A 26,258-nucleotide genomic window follows, 5' to 3' on the forward strand; every position below is an offset into this window, starting at 1 on the left:
TTAAACATATTTCCTCAACTAGGATTTCTTAGGACTTTTAGTATGTTGTTCTGGACACTTCATAGAAATGATCTATGCTGAACAAAATTATTTTACAATTAGTCTGTCATAAAACGCTATTTTGCCTGGACTATTAGTATACTTGCATGCACTCATGATTAATGTACTAAGTGCATGTTAATGATGTCTCAAATTGGTACAGTCAAGTAGTGTAAGTTGCTTTCACTATCTCCACATTGAAACTAATGTATATAAATGCTGTTTGGGACACTTGTCAGATTGTAGAGTGAAATGGAGTGGTCCAAGCCAAAAAGAAATTGTTGGCTACTATGGAAAAGAAACTGACTTAACAAGCACTCTTTTAAAGGCATTTATTTATGCACTCTTTCATGTGATAAGAAACAAGCCATAACCACCTCTTGACACAGTTCTCTACTGACACATACGGTCACAAACCACTTCACAATGCTTTTCACTGGCAAAAACAAACTCAAGAGAAAAAAACAAGGATAAAAAACCTACACATGGCAATTTGAAATACTTTTTTATAAATCAGCACCAACATTAACACAGGTTTTGGCCAAGAAATATTTTCACGAAACAAAACCGAACAAAAACAGAAACTGCTTCGTTAAATTACTATAAAAGTGTAAACAATAATGATGACGTTGAAACATTTCTGGAATGAGAAACACAGTGCCACAATGTCCTGTGATGAGGTCTGGTACAGTAGCCTACGTGCGGTTCAATCAACTTCTTGCTTTGCAGTGAGTATGTGAAGAGGACAGGTGCAAAAACAGAGAGGTCAGATTGGTAAGCATATAACCCTTCTCTGAGCAGACAAGGAGAGAGATGCCCAGCTAAAACCCTAGCCATTTCTGTTTACTGTAGTGCGGTGCTCTGAAAATCTTCTATGCATGGTTGGTATGTGTGTTTGAGTTTAGAGCAGTATAGGGGGTTTCCTACCTCATCAGTCTGTACAGGGAGGTTGTTAGCCTGGCTCTACCTGGTGTTGGTCTCAGCTCAGATTTCGTTGAGATTTTAGTCTTAAAACCCTATTCGCAAGAGGAATTGCTGAGCTAGAAAGGGGGATGAATCAGCGTCCAGACGAGGCGGCGTTTGTTTTGAAATGTAGTTACAACAATGGCAGCAGTGCTAGAGCTAGAGAAGCGATACAACCAGTAATAGCAACGTCAGCAAACGTTAAATTGTAGCCGGAGCAAAAAAGAATGTGTAAATGTATTCATGAAGGATAAACACATTGTTTCCTTACTGTCAACGGGGTTTGGGAAAAGGCTAATATATCAGCTTGTCCTATTAGTGGTAGGAAGTATAGCAATCCATACTAGTCAATGCTGTGTAAAGGCTAAGGGGTTTTTGAGGGGGTTTTCAGTGTGGAGTGCTCAGAGCAAACACAAATGGCAGTGGGCGGTCGGGTATCCGGAACGCTCAGCTTTTGGTCTGACTTGTATGGTTAAATACACACCATGTGCAGAGAAAAGGATGGGGAACATAAGGAAGTGGGGATGAGTCAGGGCTGTTATGTATGTCGTCGTGCCTCAGAGGTCAGATGGAATCCCTAAAACACGTAAGTATGGGCGTACCACTTTCAGGTGCAGTTACACACAAGAGTTATAACACTTTCATAAACACTTATAAGCAGCTTTAAGGGATGCCATAAAGCATGAAGTAAACAGTGAACATATTGATTACTGGCTTATGGTGATCATATGTTGGTTGTATGGTGTTTGCATGCATAGGTCAGCTGTTAAAGGAGTTAAAGATAGACCCTTCAAAAACACAAATGCCAAGACCAGCAAAAGCAACATTTCATGTCTTTCATGTTAAATTTTAACATTGAGGCAGGCAAATTGGTCCCTTGTGAATGAATCAAAGTACAAAGTCTAGTTTACTGGGAGACACTGAATATTATGTGGTATATATTTAAATCTTGACGAATGCCTTTTTAAAATACTTCACAGTGCCCTCCAGTTCTTCTCCTAATAACCTCTCCTATAACTGTAACCACCCCTGTACTGCGTTAACAACATCCTGTCACAGATCCTACTTGTCCTGATATCCTGGGATCATGAAATCCCCTCACCAAGTGTTTGGTGTCCAGAAAATGTGAGTCTGAAATGAGACCATCCTCACTGAGCTATGTGGAAGCAGCAGCTGAGATTCATCACCACACATGCAATCTGTTACAAATATATTAAAGTTAAATCAACATATCAACATGGAATCTATTAGAAGTATATATATATACAGTATATATATATATATATATATATACTCTCCTTCGTCAAGTAAGTGCTACGACAAGGTACAAAGGTGAACACAAGGTAGTGATGGCCGATACTGAGGTGTGGGGATGGGTGTACACATCCAAATATATTGTTGGGGTCTGGACAACAAGTTGGAGCTGAGAGGTTTAAAGTGACGGAAAACACAAAACTAATCTCCCTAGGGAGGGCCCATTTCTAACAACAACAATAGCGAGAACTTCCAGGACAAAAGGCATATTGTATGATTATCCTACATCTACAGCACAGCACTGAGTGTGTGTGCGTGTGTTTTTGTATGCCTGGGTGAGTGTGTTTTCTTGCAAGGTGTCAATAATTGTGTGCGTATAGGTCAGTCCACTCAACAACTGTACTGGTGCTATCTTTCTGATATTTAGGTAACACATATACTACAATTAATTTAAAATTTCTATGAGCAAATGCATAAACTGGAGAAGGCCTGTGGTTCTACTGTTGTTGACTCTCCTGTTCTACGAATCATAAAGTAACGTCCAGTTCAGTCTGTTCTTTTTCTGCGGTAATAGGTGTTGGAAAAGACCCAGTGGATGTCTAAATCAGTGCAGATTTCTTGGTTGGTGAGAAATACACAGAAAAAAAGGGTGCAGGGTGGAGGCCTACAGCCTGATGTGCTGCCTCCATGGTTACCAGATGCCACTGGACCGGCCACCAGGTGGGGCCAGGATTCTGGCAGAGGACCTTTTCGGGACATGGTCGTCTGCCTGAGCGCCTGTGAAGACCAGAAAGAAACAGGAAAGAAAAGATGATCATAATAGTCAAGGGTGAGTGGTTCACTCTCTCAGACATGTTCTGTCTCACATTCTCACAACCCTCTCACTTGTCTGGAATCCTCATTTCCTTGTACAAATATAATATACAAATATAAAGCTATAGACATTTACATAGATATTTACATACCTTTATACCCACATACAAATTCACACACTCACACACACACACACACATACACACCACCATAAAATGACATACAAACAAGCACACACTCACAAATGTGCACACATGCGGAGTTACATACACACGCATTCACACATACACAATATACAGACAGAGAGACACACACACACAATCATTTACACACCTGACAGGCTGAAGCTGGACTCGTGCAGGTCCCGCACCCCAACATGTCTGGCGACGGCCCGGGCAGGGGGCTCACCGTCCGGGAGACACACTTCCTTTTTGCTGGAGTTAGCCACCATGGCAACATCTCCAGAGTAGGGGGCCCTGTCCACCCCCTTCAGAGTCTGACACTGTGGTTGGATAAGAGAGGTCATGTGACATAGGTAACAAGCCGTTTATTTGAGATGCTGATGCTTGTCAATCAATCATGACATCCAGCTGTTCTTCCAGTAGTCTTCTGTTTTTCATATATAGGTCAACAATGCAAGCCTGCTTTTAGTAGTGCATGATATGGTACAGTCTGCCTCTTTATAAAAAGAGGTGTTCATCTGTGAGTGTGTGTGTGTTATCTGTGTCTGTGTATGTGTTTGATCTGGCCATACCCACCTTTTCCCTCTGCACCATCTTCTTGTAGAGGAAGTCTGGGAAGGTCCGCATGGGATAGAATTTTCCAGATCCCTCGGCGCACATGAAGGCTCCGTTCTCACACACAACACGCCCATGGCTGATGGTTACCAGGGGAACACCGTGGCAACGCATGTTTTCATACAGGTTGAAGTCTCCACCTTGAGCCTGAGTGCTCACAGAAATGGTCCTGCAAAAAACAGCAGTTAGGAAGTGTGTGTGTGTGTGTGAGTTTGCTTCATGTGCTTATGTCAGTTTAGGTGCATGTGTGTGTACGTGTGTAATGTGTGTTTATGTTATTTTTATACCGTATATAGGTGAGCATCTTTCAAAACTCAAAAAACATCTCTATTCAGAAAATGTCTTTAGAGAGCACTTTGTGTCATTTCCGGTGAATGTGAATTGTGTGACAGAATGGAGTAAGAACGGCAGAGGCAGTGGAAGAGAATGAATGCTGCAAACCTCTGCATGTTGGGATAAACGGCTCATTCTACTCTCTGCTACCACCTGCTGTCGCTGCACTGCTACTGCAGGGACAGACAGCGCAGCAAGAAGTCATCACACTTACTGTATGTCAGGTTTCTGAATATGTGTGTGTTTGATCCTATAAGTGATTGCGTGTGTTTATAGTATGTATATATGTTTGTAGTAAGTATGTATGCTTGTGCGAGGGAACCAATTCATGTTTGCACGAGAGAGTTTCTGTGTGTGATTGTTACCTTGCGGCATCAGAGTCCCACACGACCACATCAGCGTCAGCCCCTGGGATGATGCGTCCCTTGCGGGGGTAGAGGTTGTAGATCTTAGCAGCGTTGGAGCTCGTCACAGCAACAAAGCGGTTCTCATCCATCTTGCCTCCCACAACGCCTCTCTCCCAGATGACGCTCATGCGGTCCTGCACCCCCGCAACGCCATGGGGGATCTTGGTGAAGTCATCACGGCCCATCGCCTTCTGCTTGGTGCTGAAGGGACGGTGGTCTGACACCACCACGTTCACAGTGTCACTGAGAATACAGACACACATTTACATTTACAGAGGGAGGGAGAGAGAAGAGATGATAGTTAGTAAGAGATAAGAACTAATAATAATAATAATATAAAGTGATAAGTAATGAGTAAAGAGGTAAATAGATAGTGAATGGAAATGAATGGAGTGATCTTGATTCATTATTACTCATCTTTATGCTCTGGAGAACTGGGTTTCTAAGTGTTCATTAGATCCAGAGTGACAGTTGAAGGGAAGAGAGAGTGTGACTGACAGGTTGTGTGTGACCTTAAAGTGTGGAGTTAGAGCCTTCAGGACGACATGTGTGTGACCTTAAAGTGTGGAGTGAGAGACTGGTGTGTGTATAAGGTATGTGGAGCGAGAGACTGAAGTTGGAGAACACAGCTGACTGGTGGAACTAGCGTTGTTGAGTGACAGCTGAGTGGGAGTGGTCTCTATGAGTAGATGTAGGTTTACAACTCTGCATCTCTCTATATCTGTCTATATATAGGTGTGCGTGTGTATCATGACATAAATGAAAATAAGGATTTGAGAGGATATTGGAGTGATCAGTTAGCAACTGTTGAACTGGTACATACAGGTGGTGCTGGTCTGATCAAGCAAAGAGTGGAAGTTGTCTGATTGACACAGACATGGGCTAACCTGGATCAGTCACAGGTGGGACAGGATTGAATTGAATTGAACTGAACTGAAGTGAGGAAGGCGGAAATGTATGCTTTTGAGGTGGATGTGATCATTTTGAATGTCAGGCAACTGAGACTGGCCATCAGGTGAGTTTCACCAGTACCCTGGAGATAGCATTTACTGCTCATGACCTCTGACTGAGTAGCTTAGGGTTGAATGACAGGCAGAGGGGTATGGTTGTGTGGTTTGATTGACAGGTGGGCAACGTACTTTCCCAGCAGGCTCATGAGGTAGTTGGGGGTGTTTGGGTCGAGCCGGAGGGGCGGTGCCATGACGTGGGCCGCAGCGTGGGCCCAGTCCTGGTGGTAGTAATGCATGCCGTTCAGCACCGAGTGGGCCACCGTGGTCTCCGCATGGACCACCTTACCTAAAACACACACACACACACACACACACACACACACACACATGCTGAATTGTCAAAATTTGACAGGGCTATATCACCCAGTTATTTGTTCTATGGAGAAAAAAAAATTAAAAAAAATGTAATAATTAACATCTAGAGAAATAAAATGTATTTGTTATGATCTATATATAACCACACTGGTCCAAGTTAAAGCTCCAGTTTAAAAGATGATCAGATGAAAGACAGGAGCTTGGAGCTTTGTGTTTTAGTTTTAGTAGGGAACACATGGACTTCAAAAGCACAGCCAGCGGCCACAGAAACACTCAAACATAAGCAGGCAGACAAAGGCCTATACAAAGACAAGGACAGACAGATGGCCACAAACAGGATGACACCCAGACACAACAGGAAGACGGACAGACAAACAAGGAGTACAGATGAGACTAACAGAAAACAAAACAAATAGCTAGACATACAGCTACAATTAGGCATACACGCACAGGAGAGAAGCTCTGTGAATGGCCACATACTGTACTTAGAGGAGCACACACAGAAGAAGAGTCATATTACACCCACCCTGCATCTTAGCAGCTGCAATCACATCTCCAGCCGTCATACTGGCCACGTTCACCAGGTAAACAGGGCAGTGGGCCTGCAGACAGAAAATGCTATCCATTACACACGGTACTGCTAACACTCACACATACACACAGTACTGCTAACAGACACACAGTACTGCAAACACACACACATACACACAGTACTGCTAACACACACATATACACACAGTACTGCTAGCACACACACATACACACAGTACTGCAAACACACACACATACACACAGTACTGCTAACACACACAGAGACACGTGATATCTGTTTCTGTTAAACACACTGGCAGTGACCCTCCACTTGGAAATACACCATAATTATAATCAGATACATGGCAATTCACACACAGTGGCGTTAGAAGAAACATCAAACTCACTCTGTTGGCAATGGTGATGGCTCGGTGTGTGGCCTCTGCCTCCAGCTAAAATCAACAGAAAAAGCAGTTTTATATCACACAAAAAACACAATAATCCACACTATGAATACCTACACACTCTCTCTCCCAGACACACAGACATGTACCTCCTCTGGGCGGCTAATCTCAATTCCTTCTGGTCCACTGATTCCCAAATCCAGTGCCTCCTTTGCTCCCTGGGATAGAAATACACAAATAAATAACAAACAAACAAATGAGCAGTAGAGTCTTGAAATGAATGAGTGTGACCTCTGAACCTCTCTGTCATATGTGTGTATAAACTCCCTAATCCGCCTTCAGATGACATGATAATCCTCTTTATCACAGCAAAGTCAGTCTAAGGCCGGCTTCACAGACATCTGCATTAGGAATCTGATTTATGACGGCACTGTGTGTGTGTGAGTGTGTCTGTGCATATGCGTTTGTGCATGTATGTGCACACATTTGTGTGTGTGTGTGTGTGTGTATGAATGTGTGTTCAATTTATCAGTGCATTCCTGTCCAGAGTAAGCTGCCAAAGGACACATGAAGCAGAGCAGAGGCCATGGGCTCGCCCTCAGAGCAGGCTCTGTGCTGTCAGTCAGCATAGACAAGAGCAACAGCTGGATGACAGCATGTAACACGCATGTCGGAAATCTCTGGATTAGACTTTACAGGCACCACAAAAACTATGCCTGTGAATGTGTGTGCGCGGGTGTGTGTGTGTCTGTGTGTGTGCGCGGGTGTGTGTGTGTCTGTGTGTGTGCGCGGGTGTGTGTGTGTCTGTGTGTGTGCGCGGGTGTGTGTGTGTCTGTGTGTGTGCGCGCATAGTGGGGACTGCAGCCCTTTAAGCTAATTATCCCATAATCCTTTGCAGAGGTCAAGCCTGTCACGTCCAGGAGGATCATTCTCTGATCCTTACACCCCTCAGTGCAAATACACATACCATATGCACCCTGTCTGTGCGTGCACACACATTTATCTGTTTGTGTGTGTGTATGAGCATTTGTATGTGTGTGTATGTGCATGTGGGTTTCTCGCTACGTATCAGGCCCGATTCACTAAGGGCTACAGCTTCAGTAGGGATCTTCAGTAGGGTATCACTAAATATTAGTGACGTAAGGAAAATGGGGTCCTGCGTGGACATCTCCTCCATACATTATCCTGACATCCTTGCTAATTGTCGTACACTCTAATTCTGTGTGAAATTCTATCTTCTATATTACTGTCAATCTGAGTGTTTCTAAATCACACAATCATCACTCCAATATAGCAATTCAATGGCAAAGCGCCCTCTCACACAATGGAATAACATGACATTGGTTATATTCCAGAGTCACAAACCCACATAAATGCACCTGTGATTTTGATAACAATAACAGAGGAACCTATTATCACTGTAAGTTAATCCTGTCTGAATGGAGCTTTAGGTTGGACTAGGCCACCTGTTCCAACGCTGTCCAAACAGCAGGGTGTGTGTTCTGCGTTCTGTGTTCTGTGTTCTGACCTCGACCACCAGTTCTCCGTTCTCCGCGTGGATGCGCGGCACGGCTCCAATGTCCTTGCAGGTCTGCAGGGCCTGGAAGAGCTCGCTGTCCCTCAGCATGAGTGTGTCCTTGTAGGCCATAAACATCTGGAAGGAGTTGACCCCGCGCTCCCGAACCAGAGACTCCATCTCATTACGCACCTGTTGGGAGAGACAGAAGCATACTCACTCACATCTGCACCCAGTACACCTCAATATGCATTAGCCCTCTAATATCACAGAATATTACATTAGGCAAATATACCCAAATTATTATATTTGTACTGTAAAATAGAATGATAACATTTTACAGAACCATTTAACATGTCCAAAGTTTGCATTTCTATTACTAGGATATACACTTACAGTAAACTTGTAAATGTAAATGTAGACTTAATGGATATATTCACATGTCCAAAGTTCATGTCAGTTATAGTATTCACGCATACTGGCACCACTGTACAGACCAGCCACAACATAGAACTCTGGTGCCCTTTAGCCACATTCAATAACAGATTCTCAATTTACATGGTTCAGTAGTCTATTGATGAGACATGGGTTAAGCACATTGATAGCTGTATTCATGTGACATACATGCCCTGACCCAACTTCTAATTATTGATTTCAGCTTCAATACCACAGTTTTGCACTGCTGAACTGAGGGCGTGTTATGGAGCTGACTGTCTTCTCACAGTCATCACACCGTCTGGCATTGATATCTCAGTCTCACACATTTTGCTATCAAACACACCAGCTGAGTTCAGTTACAGCCACACCAAGTGAGAACACACACACACACACCAGCTGAGTTCAGATACAGCCACACCAAGTGAGAACACACACACACACACACACCAGCTGAGTTCAGATACAGCCGCACCAAGTGAGGTCTGTCGTGAAATCTGAGCTGGTGTATTTTGTATGCAGACGTCGTGGATATTTCAGCATGCAAAAACAAAGAATGACAACCACACATTCCTTATAGACGGGGAGATCCTGGAATGCTGCAGTACCTTGACTCCCCACCAGGTGATGCCCATGTGCAGGGCGTAGTCACAGCAGGCTTTGGAGTCGGCTAGCGAGCGGCACGTCTCATACGCATCCACCAGAGACGAGTCCTTCTCAGGCAACACGTGGGCTATCACCATAGTGGTGCCACCCAGTAGCGCAGCCTACAGAGAGAGAGAGATAGAGATAGAAGGTTGATATATAAGGCTGTAATGAAGGTCTCAGTTAGATAGCTCACAGTTTTATAGCTTTAGCAGTACACTCACAGCAGGAGGGTTTGTTAATCAGATTCAATAAAACCGCACTGTAGTGGTCGCAAGAGAGGTCAAAGCGCTAATTATCCCTGAGTTCACACATGATCATTTTCCTATTTGATGTGGTTGAGGTGCGTTTGATGAAAGAGGAAAGAGGGGAAGCACTGAGAAGAGAGCAAAGGAGGGAAAGTGGAGGAAGGATATTAGCATAGAAATACCCTGAGTCAGTGACACACTCATGGAAACACACACACACACACACACACACACACACACACACACACACACACACATACACATGCACACAAATTGCCTCAAACATAACTGCTCCAGTGTGAAGGGCACATTGCCTGCAATGATGGAATACTAATGAATGAAACAGACCAAGTAACGATCATTTGCATGTACATTTTTGTGAGAAGGATAGGGAAAGAGTGATGGAAAGAATAAGAGTTTAGGAGGACAGTGAGTTTGAAGATGAAAATTGAAAAATGAATATAGAAATAGTTGATTTTGGATAATCATCATGGTGGGCGGGGTGTGTGTGTGTGTGTGTGTGTGTGGGGGGGGGGGGTGATAGAGAAAGAGGAAGAAGAGAGAGGCGAATGGGGAGGGAGAGAGGAAAACCCACAAACTCTCAGAATCTGCCATGGCTTGGCACATAGGGTAACCATGACGACTGGTCCAACCAAAAAGGATTCCGAGACGCACACACACACAAAAATGAATACACACACTTCCGGAGTTGTGGTGCTTTTATACCCTGAAAGAAAGGCAGGCTCATTGTGTGTGTGTGTGTTGGTCTGATTCGACACACAGCAGGATAGCTTAAATGGGGAAGCGAAGAGACACTACACACACTTTAGATCAGCATGCACATACACACACACTGAATGTATGTGTTTCTCTGTGTGTGGGTGTTTGTGTGTCTTTTAGTATGCTTAATTTTCTATGATAAAGGCATTCTCTCTTAACTTACTGAAAATCTAGAGCAAGCATTGTTATTAAATTGTTGTTAAATGCAGAGAAAAAGCATTGTGCTTCAATCTAGGTCATAAATATGCCCTGCAAGCATGCATACACACAAACACAAACTGACACACACACGCACACGCACACACACACACACACACACACACACACACACACACACACACACACACACACACACACACAATGAGGATTTATTTCTGAGACCAATGCTGTCTTGTTTGCCCTGGTACTCATCAATCCATTAAAGTACCAAATAGTCACTTCTGCAGGCACAAAGTTACTGCCTGCCTACTGACAGTCTGGACATGATTGCTCAGCCCACTGAAGCGGGGTTTAGAACACTACTGAACGCATGGAGGGAGGTTTAGAACACCACTGAACACACGGAGGAAGGTTTAGAACACTACTGAACATTATGGAGGGAGGTTTAGAACCCTACTGAACATTATGGAGGGAGCTTTAGAACACTACTGAACACACAGAGGGAGGTTTAGAACACTACTGAACACACAGAGGGAGGTTTAGAACACTACTGAACGAACAGAGGGAGGTTTAGAACACTACTGAACATTATGGAGGGAGGTTTAGAACCCTACTGAACATTATGGAGGGAGGTTTAGAACACTACTGAACGCACAGAGGGAGGTTTAGAACCCTACTGAACACACAGAGGGAGGTTTAGAACACTACTGAACGAACAGAGGGAGGTTTAGAACACTACTGAACACACAGAGGGAGGTTTAGAACACTACTGAACGAACAGAGGGAGGTTTAGAACACTACTGAATGTTATGGAGGGAGGTTTAGAACCCTACTGAATGTTATGGAGGGAGGTTTAGAACCCTACTGAACGCACAGAGGGAGGTTTAGAACCCTACTGAACATTATGGAGGGAGGTTTAGAACACTACTGAACGCACAGAGGGAGGTTTAGAACCCTACTGAACACACAGAGGGAGGTTTAGAACACTACTGAACGCACAGAGGGAGGTTTAGAACCCTACTGAACATTATGGAGGGAGGTTTAGAACACTACTGAATGCACAGAGGGAGGTTTAGAACACTACTGAACATTATGGAGGGAGGTTTAGAACACTACTGAACGCACAGAGGGAGGTTTAGAACCCTACTGAACATTATGGAGGGAGGTTTAGAACACTACTGAACGCACAGAGGGAGGTTTAGAACACTACTGTCTGTGTGTAAAGGGTGGGGAAAAGGGATGTGAGCAACAATGAAGGTAAATGCCTCCAAAGAACCTTTTGTCATATTTAACTACCAATGAATCCCTTTTTCGGCTCTTGTCTTTTTCCATCTGATGTGCATTTTCTAACCCTCTTGGTGTGGAGTCTGTGGGCCGAAACAGAACACGACCTGAAAGCTTCCTCTGCATTAAACTTCACTGACTCATCCACTTTAACAGTGAAGCATGCGGGTGTGACAGCGTACACTCTCCATGTGTGTATTTGTGTGTACCTGTCTCTGTGTGTGTGTGTTTGTGTGTGTGTGTGTGCACTTTAGTTTGAGACACACAGAATGTGGGTTACAAGGTTACTGAGTGGCACTGTATGTGGGTTTGCAGCAGAAAAGAATAATTTCCAGCCTTCAGAGACCTCAGGCTTGTCTTTCTCACTCCACTTCAGCCTGGAAAAAGTAGGCTCATCTGAATAATTCAGCACACGCATGCCATCGGATGGCTTACAGTAAATATGGAACTATGACAGAAACACAGAGTCAGAGACAGAACGACAATAGAGACAAAAAGATGTTACAGCGATGAGGAATATTATAAGGTTTTTGGGAGTGTGCGTGTGTATGTGTGTGCATATGTTTGTGTGTGTGTGTGTGTGTGTGTGTGTGTGTGTGTGTGAAGTTTAATCCTGGTCATAAGGGCAACATTAGGGCACAGAAGGCTGTATTCTGCCCTAAACTGACAAGTACGAAAACTGTGCTAGAATCAGCAGGATGAGGGCAAAGTATGACCTACTGACTTTTAGCTTCCAGAGGTCATCTATGTTGATCATCCTTTTCTCTTTCTCTCTCCCTCTTTCTCTCCCTCTCTCTTGATCTCTCTCTCTCCTTTCACCCCCTCCTCTCCCTGAGCTGAATGAGGCAGCAGAACACAGCTGGGTATTAACACAAAAACACCAGAGGCTGAAGCAGCTCTCCTGACCGCATTAAAAGTGATAAGAAGATGTAAAGAGTAAATTGAGTGTGTATGTGGTAGTGAGGGTGTGTGTATGTGATAGTGAGTGTGTGTATATGTGATAGTGAGGGTGAGGGTGTATGTGATAGTGAGGGTGTGTGTGATAGTGAGTGTGTGTGTATGTGATAGTGAGGGTGTGTCATAGTGAGTGTGGGTGTGTGTATGTGTGATAGTGAGTGTGTGTGTGATAGTGAGTGTGTGTATGTGATAGTGAGTGTGTGTGTGATAGTGAGTGTGTGTATGTGATAGTGAGTGTGTGTATATGTGATAGTGAGGGTGTGTGTATATGTGATAATGAGGGAGTGTGTATGTATGTGATAGTGAGTGTGTGTATGTGATAGTAAGGGTGTGTGTATGTGGTAGTGAATGTGTGTGTGATAGTGAGGGTGTGTGTATGTGGTAGTGAGTGTGTGTGTGATAGTGAGGGTGTGTGTATGTGGTAGTGAGTGTGTGTATGATAGTGAGGGTGTGTGTATGTGATAGTGAGGATGTGTGTATGTGATAGTGAGTGTGTGTGTGATAGTGAGTGTGTATATGTGATAGTGAGGGTGTGTGTGTGTGATTGTGAGGGTGTGTCATAGTGAGTGTGTGTGTGTATATGTGATAGTGAGTGTGTGTGTGATAGTGGTATGTGATGGTGAGTGTGTGCGTATATACTGTATGTGATAGTGAGGGTGTGTGTATATACTGTATGTGATAGTGATATGTATATGTGATGGTGAGTTGGTTTGTGTATATGTGATAGTGAGTGTGTGAGTGTGTATACAATAGTGAGTGTGTGTGTGAGTGATAGTGAGTGTGTGTATGTGTGATGGTGAGTGTGTGTGTAATTCAATTAATGTTTATGGCAATCTCACAAGCCGTGTATTACTATCAAGGACAGAAGGCAAGATAAATGTCAGGCAAGGAGAGAGAGAGTGTATGTGTGTGTGTGTGTGTGTGTGTGTGTGTGTGTGAAACACACATACAGACCTGGACAGCAGCATGTAAGCATCATTGTTAGTTGATACAATGGCTCAAGCACCATCGCCATTCCCACGGATCTAGTGTAACCATGGAAACCAGACAACCCGCCAGTGTCTGGGTTTCCAGAAAGAAGGAATTTGTGGTGTGTGTGTGTGTGGGGGGGGGGTCTGTGTATTTGTCAGTGTTTGCATGCGTATCATGTTCTGTACAATTTGGGAACAACAATCTACGATCTGAGTTTCCTTTAAAAGTGTGTATTCTTCCTATAACCCAAAACAGGAAGCTCATTAACTATCATCATACTAACAAATCATTAGTTGTTAATGACCAAACCATGGTACTAATCCTTAATGATACAAGCTGTCTCATTTTGTATCTTTTTAAGGGTTGCTTACATCTTAGTATCCCCGTGCTAAATTACAGGATGTGTAGTGAATTTGAAACAAACAAATCAAAGTGCCCCAGGGCTTACTTGACACAGTTTATTTACTAGCGTGTACACACTACTTAAGGACATTACAGGAGAGATAAGAAGAAAGCCATTGATTATGCGCTGGCTGGACTACCGTGTGTGGCGACTGCGCATTACAAAACATCTCTGAGAGGGGCATCTATCAGTAACCATGGTGACAGCTGTGCCATGCCTCTGGTGTAGAGAGGAAAGGGCAGCCCATAATATACCTATTTCTACAAGTGCCCCTGCACAGATGTGAGAGTGGCTTCAAATAGAGTGGCTCTTCATGCCAAAGAGCCAAAGAAGAGGGTGTAGTCTGGGGAAGGGCAACAGAATGTACCCGGGACACAGAACACAACATCCGTGGATCAGAAATGCAGCATTAGCTATGAGGTTCATGTAAAGCCAGCACAATCCCTTTCAAACAGCAAGCAAGATAACAAAAGGCACACACTCAGATTTATTGTACTGATACTTCAACCCGGACTATTGCGCAACTGATAAGAACTATCAATCCTACCGCAGAACATTTATTTTTTAAGATGCCTGACTCAAGCAACATGCCTGCTTTGTCAGAGTCTGTAAAGGTGATTGATTGGTTGGTTTAGGGCAGTGGTTCTCAAAGTGGGGGGCGCGGACACTTTCCCCGGGGGGGGCGCAATGTCACAGACAGAGAAAAAAAAAACGTCGCCGACCTATCACTTGTTAGTAAAAGCTCCCTCCGTGGCGAAATGCAAGAGGGCTGGACTGACACAAACAAATCAAATACACAGTTTACACCAATTAAAACGGAGAGTTATCATTTGAACGCGAGTTGCACCTACGCTTCCGTGTAGAAGCGTAGGTGCAGGCATGGTAAGCGCACACCCTCACTGAGACACCCTGCAGAGTTTGTGCGATCTCTCTCTTTTCCTCGATCATTCATATTTGCAATGCTTTATAAACAGTGGGTTTCCGGGACAATTATAGCATTCATGAAAGTTTTCTCATCTGGGATTCGTTCTTAACTAAGACCAGAATTTAAGAATGCTAAATAGCAGTGGTAAATCGGCCAGATTGTTCTTAAGGGCTTCATTTGTGAGAAATCGTTGGTGATTGCGTTCACATCAATTCTACAGACATCCTTGGATTTAAATAATTAAAATAATAACTACACGAACACTGCAAATGTAAGTAAATGAATAAATAAGCACTAAACTCAATCGCGTGGATATAGCCATAGTGGAATAGAATTGACACATCTACTTTCTGCAACAGTACCTCCACCTCTGCACTGGTGAAGTTAGGTCTGCGTTTACTCGACCGGTGCTGGCTTTCCGCTTTTACATGATTTTGATGAGTCTGAAGTTGCTTTCGCATTGCTGTGGAGTCTGTGGATTTTGCATACGTCTCTTCAGTTGCATGCCCTCATAAGGAGCTGGCAGGGCGTTTCTGTATGAAAATTCAGGTGCACGAGCACGCACGTTCAATTTAAGAATCAGTGCACAGCTACGGACACTTTGGCGGTTTAAGAACACATTTCCAGGCGTTCATGAATCCGGCGGAGATCTTTTCTTAGGTTGGTCTTTCGAAATCCGTAAGAAGATATTTAAGAAGACACGTAAGAAAATGTTCGAGAATGAGGCCCAGTCTTTTTAAAGACTCACTCCTTCCTTACGTATAGATTACCTTCCTGCACTTGCAGTAGGCCTTTTTGTAGCCTAATCTAAGGAGTACTTTGCTAAATATCGCAACCGCACACAGATCTAGGATGACCTGAGGCTATGTTTATCAAACATTGCACCAAGAATTGAGGACCTTTGCAAGGCAAAGCAGGCTCATGTCTCACATTGACAGACATGCAAGATTTTTTTTAAAGATCGCAAGAGGCCCATAATAATAATAGTAGGTCGATTATCATTAATTATAATAGTAATAATATAATGATGGTGAAAATAATGATGATTATAATAATAAGAAAGCATGCAGGCTCACATAGCTGCTAATAATAATAGCCTACTAATAGGCATACTACTAATGATAATAATAATAATAATAACAATAATAATAATAAATAGTAGTAATAGTAATAATTGTCTGTATGGGCCAAACAATAACAATAGCCTAATCTTGACCAAAGGTATGACCATAGGCCTATCAATAACAATATGCTATCTATCTATCTATCTTTCTATCTATGGTGGTGTAGTTGAGGGCGGCGGGCGGCGGGCGGCGGGCGGCGGGGGGGTATGGGGTGGGGGGGGTATTGGGTGGGGGGGCCCTAACTACACCTAACCAGCTTTGGGGGGGCCCAGCTTGCAAAAGTTTGAGAACCCCTGGTTTAGGGTATTAGGCATAAGATGGCCCTGCAGGGCAGAGAGGCCAGAGGCAGGCTGGAGTAGTGGAACACAGCTCAGGAGGACGGACCCACACAGAGAACAGAAGCCATCTTCGAGGTGAGGAGGGATTGTGGACAACTGTTTGAATAAAAATCATTCATGCAGTCATGTATGCATGACCTCTATTTCTCCACACCTCCTTCTCTCCACTCCTCTGTGCCCTCCTCTTTCTCTCTATCTCTCCCTCTCTTCTGACTCCTCAACATCTCTCTCGCTCTCTCTCTATCTGTGTGTTTGTGTGTGTGTGTGTGTGTGTGTGTGTGTGTGTGTAAGCCAGGGGGCTCAGAGCACAGCTGCTCCTGGCTGATGAAATGCATGATAGACTGGGCCCCTGCAGCCCCAGATGGCCGTCCTGGAGTCGGCGCTGCGCTTTAATGAACCTCATTTAACTGAGAGGTTGAAGAGGAGAGACTGATCTCAGGTCAGTGACTTTGCTTCATTAGATGGGGAGCACAGTCGGTATGTGTGGAATGGGGTTAACTATGGCAGCAGGGGGTACTGGAGAAAGGGGGGGGGGGGGAGTTGGTGGGGGGGGGGTGGGGTTCTGGGGGGGGGGGTTGGGGGGCATATGGCAAGCTTCTGCATAAACCCTCATTAGAGAAATATCCCACAGGATTTGCTTCCTTTGGGTCTACTTAAGTGAACACACAAAACAAACAAACACACACACCAGTGTACACTTTTCAAATCACCAAAACAATAAATCAAGCATAAACACACACACTCCAACACACCTTTATATACACATTATACTTCCTCATCTGTCATATCTGCCTACGCTTTGCTGAATGTGTTAGTGTGTGTGTGTGAGTCATATATCCAAAACCTCTTCTGCATATCATGATAATCAATATTATCACTATCATCACTTCTCCTCTCTCGTGTGGTTATCAGCATAACTGCAGACACAGAGCTAATGATCTATGGCAGGGATGAATGTTCCAAAAGGTCTTTCCATCTCAACAGCTGCTCTCTCTCTCTCTCTCTCTCTCTCTCTCTCTCTCTCGCTCTCGCTCTCTCTCTCTCTCTCTCTCTCTCTGTGTGTGCATGTAGATATGCTGTATGCGGTTGTGTTAATGAGATTGCTACTCTGCTGTAACATCAGTCGGGCTTTCATTTCTAATAGTAAACATCGTATTTGTCTCTGTGAGTGTTTGCATAATTACAAGCGCTGCTTACATTTCAGATAATGGAATTCATTTGTGCTGCAATGCAGGAGGAGTCAGCATGGGGCCTATTGGAGTAAAAAGCTGCAGTGTTTTTCAAGGTGTAACTCACTGGTGGGGAGGTGGGGAGGTGTGTGTCTGTGTGTATGTGCGTGTTCATGTGTGTGTGTGTGTGTGTTTGTCTGTGTATGTGTTTGTGTGTGTGTGTGTGTGTGTGTGTGTGTGTGTGTGTGTGTGTGTGTGTGTGTGTGTGTGTGTGTGTGTGTGTGTGTGTGTGTTTATGTCTGTATGACAGGACTTAGGTAAGGTGCTATGCTGTGGTGACTGTTTGGTTAAAATATTGTAATTATATAGAAATACAGAAAGTCAATATATACATTTGAGTGAAATTTGTTGAATCTGACATAACCTTAGATGCCTTATGTGTGCAAGGTATGTTTGATGAACACTGTCATGTTAGTTAGTTTGTTCCTTCACATGACATTTTTCAACCATTTCTTCACCCACAAGTTAATTAGGGGACCAGTCCAAGCTGGGTGATCCCACCTGAAATACTGGGCTGCATTTCCTGAAAGCGTTGCTGAGCAACAACCACGGTAACCCAGAGAGAGAGAGTGTCTTTCATTTAATGATGACCACACCTGCAACAACAGTACCATTGAGCATACATAGTGATGAGTGTAGCGTGTGCTGTGTGTGCATTAGCCAGGGCTAATTAGGTGAGGTGCAGAGTAAGCGTCGCAGAGGAGCAAGGTGCCCACCTTGGTGCCGCTGTAGAAGTCGTCCTGGATGGCGGCATTCATGAAGCTCTGCTGCAGGTGCACGCTGGAGTCGATGCCCCCTGGCAGCACCAGCTTGCCCGTGGCGTCGATCACCTTGGCCCCGCCTGGGATCATCAGCTCCTTGCCCACCTGCTGGATGACGCCGTTCTCGATGTAGACGTCGGCCTCCTGCGTGAAGTCATCGTTCACCACCTTACCCCCCTTGATCAGGATGCGCATGGAGCCCGCCCCCCCGGCCATCTGAGAAAGAGAGAGAGAAAGAGAGATGGAGGTGGAGAGCAAGGCGGAAAGCGAGATAGGGAAAAGGGCATGGAGTCAGAGAAAGGGATAGAGGGAGAATGTTCAGGAGGAGAGGAGAGAGGGAGTGGAATTTGATGGAAGATATTAGTTATCAATCACCAATAGATTCAAGCAGAGAGAGACAGAGAACACAGCAGGGCTTTTGTGTGTGTGACGTAAAAGAAAGAGACTTGAGAGATATATATATATAGAGAGAGAGACAGCAAGAGAGGGAGAGAGAGAAATAGAAAGAGAGAATGTTCTACAGACTCACTCTGACTCTCACGCTGTATGTGCCAACAAAATTACATCAGGAACCGTTGCCTTGGAAACAGCGGCTTGTTCTAAACTCGCAGCTCTGAACACTGATGACATCTCCGAGGGAGTGGGGAATGGGGAGAGGGTCACACTGATCCACACTGATCTGAGACCTGCTCCACACATGTTTCTACGTGCAGGTTGCACGGTTTACTCACTTGCTTTGACCTCCTGTCTCCTGTGTGCAGCCATCTACCACCCATAGATTTCAAAAGCTCCTGCTACTTTCTAACACAATGCTCCCATTTAATTTCCAATGTTCCAATTTCATTATCAAGTTTACTTCCTAGATATTAGCAAAGACAGGTTTTGGAAAATGATGACTTACACTTAAATGAATAATGTTTCTCATTCTTTTTTCATTGTTTACCACGATGCATGATTCATCGTGACTCCATGAACCCCTGGCCCACACAGGCAATCAGAAGCCTTTATTTGCTGCCGTTTGACCTCCGGCCAGCCAATGGTCATCCAGGAAGCCACACAGTATTCCCACGCATGGGTCGAAAAGAATATGATGAAGTCACAGTGACCAAAACCACCGTGTGGTTCTAAATCAAGCATCAGCCACAGATAGATCCAATGTAAGAGAGAACTGAACATTAACTCTAGCCCGAATCCAAACCCAGTCATTATGACTACAGAGGCTCACACAGGCCAAAAAGGTCTTTCCTCACAACCAGAGTTTTTGCTGTGTCAGCGAAAGCTGTAATAAAATGCAAGTGGAGGTCCTCACACGTGTCACATTTGTACACATCAGATGTGATGCTGGGTGTGCTGACTCAGCAGAAATCATAAAACAAGCTTCAAAGGCCTCAACTGTTTCAAAAGGTTACTGAAGGAATGGCTGCCCAAGCTAATGTTTAAAAATGTAAACAACAGGCTCCAAGATTAAAAAGGTAGAAAGGGAAGAGAGAGAGAGAAAGAGAGAGACGGATGAAGGGGGGAATGAGCTTAAGAGTTCAGCTAAGGGAGGAAACGCTTTTTCACTTTTTCAACCCAACCTAATTTTGTCCACTCACTCACGTTCAGTTTCTAACCAAACACGGATGACACAGACTCACCATTATTAGTGGAATGGGGCTTAACCACAACAGATGACATGCTCGGATAGATGAACACACACACACACACACACACACACACACACACACACACACACACACACACACACACACACAGACACACATACACAGACTAAGCCATGCTTCCACACCAGATATTTATGGGATTAAATAACTATTTTCCATTCAGTCTGATCCAAACCTGTGGCCTGGAACGATATCACACAGAAAACACACACACGAAAGCACACACATGAAAACACACACAGAAAACACACACACACGAAACAGTGGCGCATAAACACACACAAACGGAAGCAGTAAAGCTTGTCATAGCATCCAAAACACACTCTTTCCAACCACACCCACAAATACATTAAGCATGTTTTGTGTGTGTGTGTGTGTGTGTGTGTGTGTGACTGTGTGTGTGTGTCTGTCTTGCCTGTCTGTGTGTGTGTGTGTGTGTGTGCATGTGTCCTATCCTAGCCATGTCTGAAAGACAACACACAATTCAGGAATTCTCACTTCCCCAAGAGCAGCTGTTAAAGCTCAAAAGCACCAGCAGCTGAGGCACAAGCAGGAGCGATTGTTATGATCTGTTCTCAAAATAAATGAGTAAATCTAGCAAGATAAAGTGACAGGCTATAGAAAGACAGCAAACATCAGGGCAGGAGAGAACATAAGCATCTGAAAGAGACTGTTGAATATACAGACATGCAAGACAGAGGGTGAAGGAGAGGGAGAGAGAGGGAACGAGAGAGAGGGAGAGAGAGGGAGAGGAGAAAGACAGAGAGAAATCGGGATTAGGCTGCCGTGCATTAATTAATAGGTTTAAGGCAATGACAAATTCTGGGCCTACATACTTCAGGCATAGCTGCCTGACTCACACCCACTTTGGGCAGAGACTGACATACACACACACACAGAGAGATGCTCACAAATACAGATATGCACATGCACATAATGCATATTAAAGAGCTATGGCCACACACACACACACACACACACACACACACACACACACACACACACACACACACAAACTCCATATTTCTACTTCATGAGCATTCACTTTCTAAATATAAACCTCTTTAGGAACAGCGTGCTTAATGCTTCACTGGGCTTGTATGCAAGTGGGTCAACTGTGTTACATTACGTTTCGGTAATAAACTGCAAACACACAATTACCACCTCCCCCACATACATACAGTAATACCAATCCACACATACACTGCACAGACACACAAACACACACACACACTGCTGCATGTGACAAATACATACACACTTCAACATGGGCACTCCTAAACATACAGACACACAAATAGGCATGCACACACACGCATACACACAAAAACAGACCGACGCCTAGGGCGTATGAATGGTCTGAAGTGGGTGAGGAACATACACCATGATGTCACCAAGCCTACACATCAACATTTGGTGCATGTATGCGCGCCCGCGCGCTGACGTGTCTGGGTCTGCCCATGCATCCTGCAAATGTATGGAGACAACAGGAAGCAGCTGTCGGCCCTTCCTCGGCTAACAACCCGGCCCACAGTGACAGCTCCTCGGGGGAAGATGAGTCAGCTGCTCCCTGGCTGTCATCTAAGGGCAGTGCCCTTCTTCACGCCTGAGAGCACACCACTAGGAAGGGCAGACACGGCTGGCGGCCGTCGACGTTCAGTGCTAGGCGTCCCCAGGAGTCGGGGGTCCCTACCTGATTCGCTCCCGTTCGCTTCAGAGGTGAAAATGACCTCGTTTCTCCGACGCGTGCACATAGCAATAAGCTCTGGGCTCGCCCCGCATGGCTGCACGATTACACTCATAAGGCACGTGAACCGATAACAGAGCAGAGAGACTAAGAATTTCTCTCAGTTTTATGTGGTACCCCAGACACTGATGCTGTTGTATCTGCGGAAAGATACCGCGCAACTTCCAGTGAGAGGCCCACCGCCGCATCATCCTAAGCTTGGCGCTTTCCAAATCTCTCCAACACAAAACTACACAATGATCTATGCAAGACACACACCGCACACAACTGAGTCCAAATCCAAGAGTTAACTAACGTTATCGTTTGTTTCTTTAATTGTATCTTAAAGGGTCGTATCGTCTGGCAAATCAAGGCTAAAACAGATACAAATCCTCAATCAACTCGGGTTTGATTTAAGACGATCTGAGTTGACCAGCGACACGACTAACCCATTCCAAATGTGTCAACCCTCCTTCTCCATAAACTCACCTCAAATGGAATACCGTTAGCACAAGAGCAGTACAGTGCTTGAATTCTGCACACACGCAATCACACGATTCTGCATTCTGTCATTCCGGGTGGCATTTCGCTAGCTGGATCACTGGACGGCCCACTGATTCTTTAAAAATGTACGGAATGCGTATTAAAGATGTTGTTACTAACGTTTGTTGTCAATCTAAATTGTCTATAAACATATTCCGTACATCAAAACTGCAAGGGAGGAACACGAAGTCTCCAAGCTGTCACCACTGTTCTTCATATAATGAAAATAAAATTATTAAAATTATTATTTAAAAGACGACAAATATATCTCAGAATGATTATTCTTTCTATTAACATTAAATGAGTCTACATACCTTTTTGGAATTATATCCAAATGCTTTTTTTCTGCCACGTTAAACACCACCCTATCCTCTGCGCGAGGCAATGACAGCTGCCAAAGCGCGAGTTGCAGATGCTATGTGCGCCCGAGCCGTGGAGACATGCGCGCCTTAGACAGATATAGCGACAGAGAAACCACCCAATGAAGTTGGGAGAGAGAACTGGTTAGATACACTGCCAACCAATCACCGGTCGCTGCTAAAAGGCGGGTCATGGTAATATTGAATCCCGCAGGAGCCGAGATGGAAATGGCTGCCCCCGGCCGAAGGAGGGGAGGAGCGGATGAACGCCACACTGAAATCTCAAGGGTCATTATTTATTTCATAGACACTATTCCTGCGGTCATTTATGGCAATGAGTCTGACTTCTATGATCTTTGATTTTTTTAATTACTGATGCAATGGTGCAGAACTGTATCCCCTGGCATAATTCAATTAAACATTCCACCTCAATTTTGTTTTCTGGGCCGCACTGATATGACATTGACAGTAGCCTCAAATACTCTCATTGGAGCAGCTTTTCCTAGATGTCCCATATCCTAACTACAGACATGGTGGTAAACCAAATGACAACTTTATAACACCCGTATGGCTCAATCCATACTCCTGTCCCTCTTTTTTTATCATTCTGTCCATCACCAGAGGCAGACATCACTTCTGAACTCAAAGCAGGCCTCACAGTGCTTCATCTCTGTGGGCAATGCACCATAACTCCCCCATGTGGCATGGGCTTGACTTAAGGTGAAGAGGACTTATGTCAGGCCAACAACCCACCCCTTCTCCAACCAAACCTATGGTTGCCCACAGTCCACCTGTGTGCGGACAGACAACATTCACATTTATGCAGCTTTCAATGGACCACACTGGCACTGGTGTGTGCCTGTATTGGCAAAGGCCAGAGACTAGTTTATCTTCAGATCTGCCAAAACAGCCAGAGGGAAGCTAGCCTGGTATCACCAAACACAAGTTGACTTAGTGAATAGGGTCTGGCCACGCTCCATTGGAGATTCTTTCCAGTCGTTGCATCCTAATGGGCGAAGACTTTAGGTTCATTTTGAGACCACTGCACCAGCTTTTAACCAATCGGCATTGACCACAAAAAGATTGCTATTCTTCCTACTTTGCCACTAGCAATGCAAGCTGATATATTAGCCTTTTCCCAAATCCTATTGGCAGTAAGGAAACAATGTCTTTGCCCTTGATGAATAAACACCTTTGTCATGCTCTGGTTTCAATTCTTCGATGCTAGCTAGCCTTACAGCTACTGTTTGTTTCGCTTTGTCCAGCTCTAGCACTGCTGCCATTGTTGTAACTACATTTCAAACAAACGCTTCACGTCAACGTCATTGCACTTAATTAACCACCCCCACTGGTCGCTGATTGGTCCACTTTTCATAATGGCTGACCGATTAATCTGGCAAAGGGTTTCCAGACTATAATCCCAGCAAAAACTGAGCTGGGAGCAATAGGCAGACATAGTCAGGCTAGAGGGAAGCCAAATATGGAAAAAAAATATGGAAAAATGATGTGACTGTGAATCTATTTAAGAATGGGGGCAAGGAATTGGACAATTGAGACCCAATACATTCGAATAGGTTCAACAAGCAATACATCTTAGCAAAATGAAAACCAAACTAAGGGCTGTCTTTCAGATTTGAAAGGCAGGTTTAGATTTAGGTTTAAATGAAGGAAACTTTGAGTAAACGTGTGTATAGGATGGGCACGTAGATTCAGACAGCCAAGAAAGACAAAGATTAGATAGAGTAGATTTTTTTTGCACAAAAACATTACATTTAATTCAAGTGTTTTCCAGCACAAGTACATAAGAAAGGAGTCCTTCTGTTGCTCTTGGCTGCCCTGCAAGCTGACAGGAAGCTAATGCCACGGAGGGGCGGGACTCTGACTGCTACACTTCCTGTTACGCACCGACCTCACAAAGGAGTATAAATCACAGAGAGCTATGTTACTGAAAACACATCGGACTACAGCCACGGTGAGACACTGAGAGTGGTTGAGGAGAGGGAGAGAAATGGAGACTGTGTGTGTGTGGGGGGGGGGGGGGGGGGGTGGAGGCCAGGTTTATTAGCATAATGGTGATGACGATGACTTCACTAACCCAAACAGAATAGCGATGCTGAGAGAAACTCCTGAGCTGTTTTCCAACATTTTTGATTGCTCATGCTGCAACATTCGGTTCAGTTTTCAATCAAATTCAACCATTACACACTCAGGGAAGACCTGGAATTAGGTTTGCATGGGTGGAAGTGCATGATAAACCTGGCCAATAGGGGGCAGAGGGAAGGAGGGAGACAGTGGAAGAGGGGGGAAAAGGACAAGGTGAAGAGAGAGGAGAGGAGAAGAGAGAGTGAGACAGAGACAGAGAGAGAGAGAGAGAGAGAGAGAGAGAGAGAGAGAGAGAGAGAAAGGTGGGGTGAAGAGGGAGGGGAATGAACATGGCTGTGCTCAATAAATATCAATGCAACAATTATAATAGTTATCTTAAAAAAACAACAACAAAACAAAACCCCATTATAGTTGGATATAAACTAAAGCCAGCATACAAAACATGTTTTACGGCAAGGAATGTTGGGACCTGTAGTTTTTCTGGTGGGGATGAAGCGAGTATTGGGCAGTGCACATTACTGCCAGGATGATGATGTCTAACGTCCAGCATAAATATATAAGGTTCCCACAGATAGGCACAGACTACAGCGATGTCTAGGCTAAAACATGAATCTGTCCATTTTTATTCTTTTTTGTATGCTTTTTCTTTACATTTTTATCAAATACAAAGTTAAAATGCTTTTTTAATATATTCATAAAAGAGTAAAACAATAGTGCTTTTTTTCCATTACTACGACAACTTAAAAACAGTCATTTGTCAAGACAATTTTTTAATTCCTAACAATATAATTTTCTTACTCTTTCAGATAAAATTGTTTAGCACCTTTTTGAATTCAGCCCCTCCCCTTCTTTAAAGCTGTCAGGTTATTGGTTAGATCTTTCGTGTTCAACACCTGTCTGCCAATCACGTTATCCACACAGTTCATAAATACAAAGTGGGCGTGATCCCCCTCCCCTTCCCCAATAACAACTACTCTGTAGCTTATTAACAAAGAAACTCCTCCCCCTCTACCTGCCCAGCCAACAGTTTCACTAACATGATTATACTGTATATCAGCCAAAAAAATCACATTTGTACAACTCAAAAGGTCCTTTAAGAAGATCGCTAGCACACAAAAAATATTGAAACAACATGATTAAAAAAACAGCAAAGAGGCAAACATATCTATGTACAATTACTCAGTATTTAATTAATGTCCTTCTTCGTAAATGCGCTGATGC

The 26,258-nt window shown here is 44.1% G+C and overlaps 1 protein-coding gene across 1 annotated transcript; it reads right to left on the reverse strand.

Annotated features, from left to right (window-relative positions):
• Nucleotides 1–2,940: 2,940 nt before the first annotated feature.
• LOC105907310 (dihydropyrimidinase-related protein 5) lies at nucleotides 2,941–23,009 on the reverse strand. The gene is made up of 12 exons (XM_012835613.2): nucleotides 22,890–23,009; nucleotides 18,598–18,858; nucleotides 9,426–9,584; nucleotides 8,395–8,574; nucleotides 7,016–7,084; nucleotides 6,870–6,914; nucleotides 6,458–6,533; nucleotides 5,746–5,902; nucleotides 4,565–4,849; nucleotides 3,828–4,035; nucleotides 3,403–3,571; nucleotides 2,941–3,033 (listed from the first exon to the last, which is right to left on the reverse strand). Exons 2-12 carry the CDS (start codon nucleotides 18,856–18,858, stop codon nucleotides 2,948–2,950), a joined length of 1,695 nt encoding a protein of 564 aa, XP_012691067.1. The 5' UTR covers nucleotides 22,890–23,009; the 3' UTR covers nucleotides 2,941–2,947.
• Nucleotides 23,010–26,258: the final 3,249 nt, after the last annotated feature.

Source organism: Clupea harengus, chromosome 15 (genome assembly GCF_900700415.2).
Source record: "Clupea harengus chromosome 15, Ch_v2.0.2, whole genome shotgun sequence".
NCBI classification, from domain to species: domain Eukaryota; kingdom Metazoa; phylum Chordata; class Actinopteri; order Clupeiformes; family Clupeidae; genus Clupea; species Clupea harengus.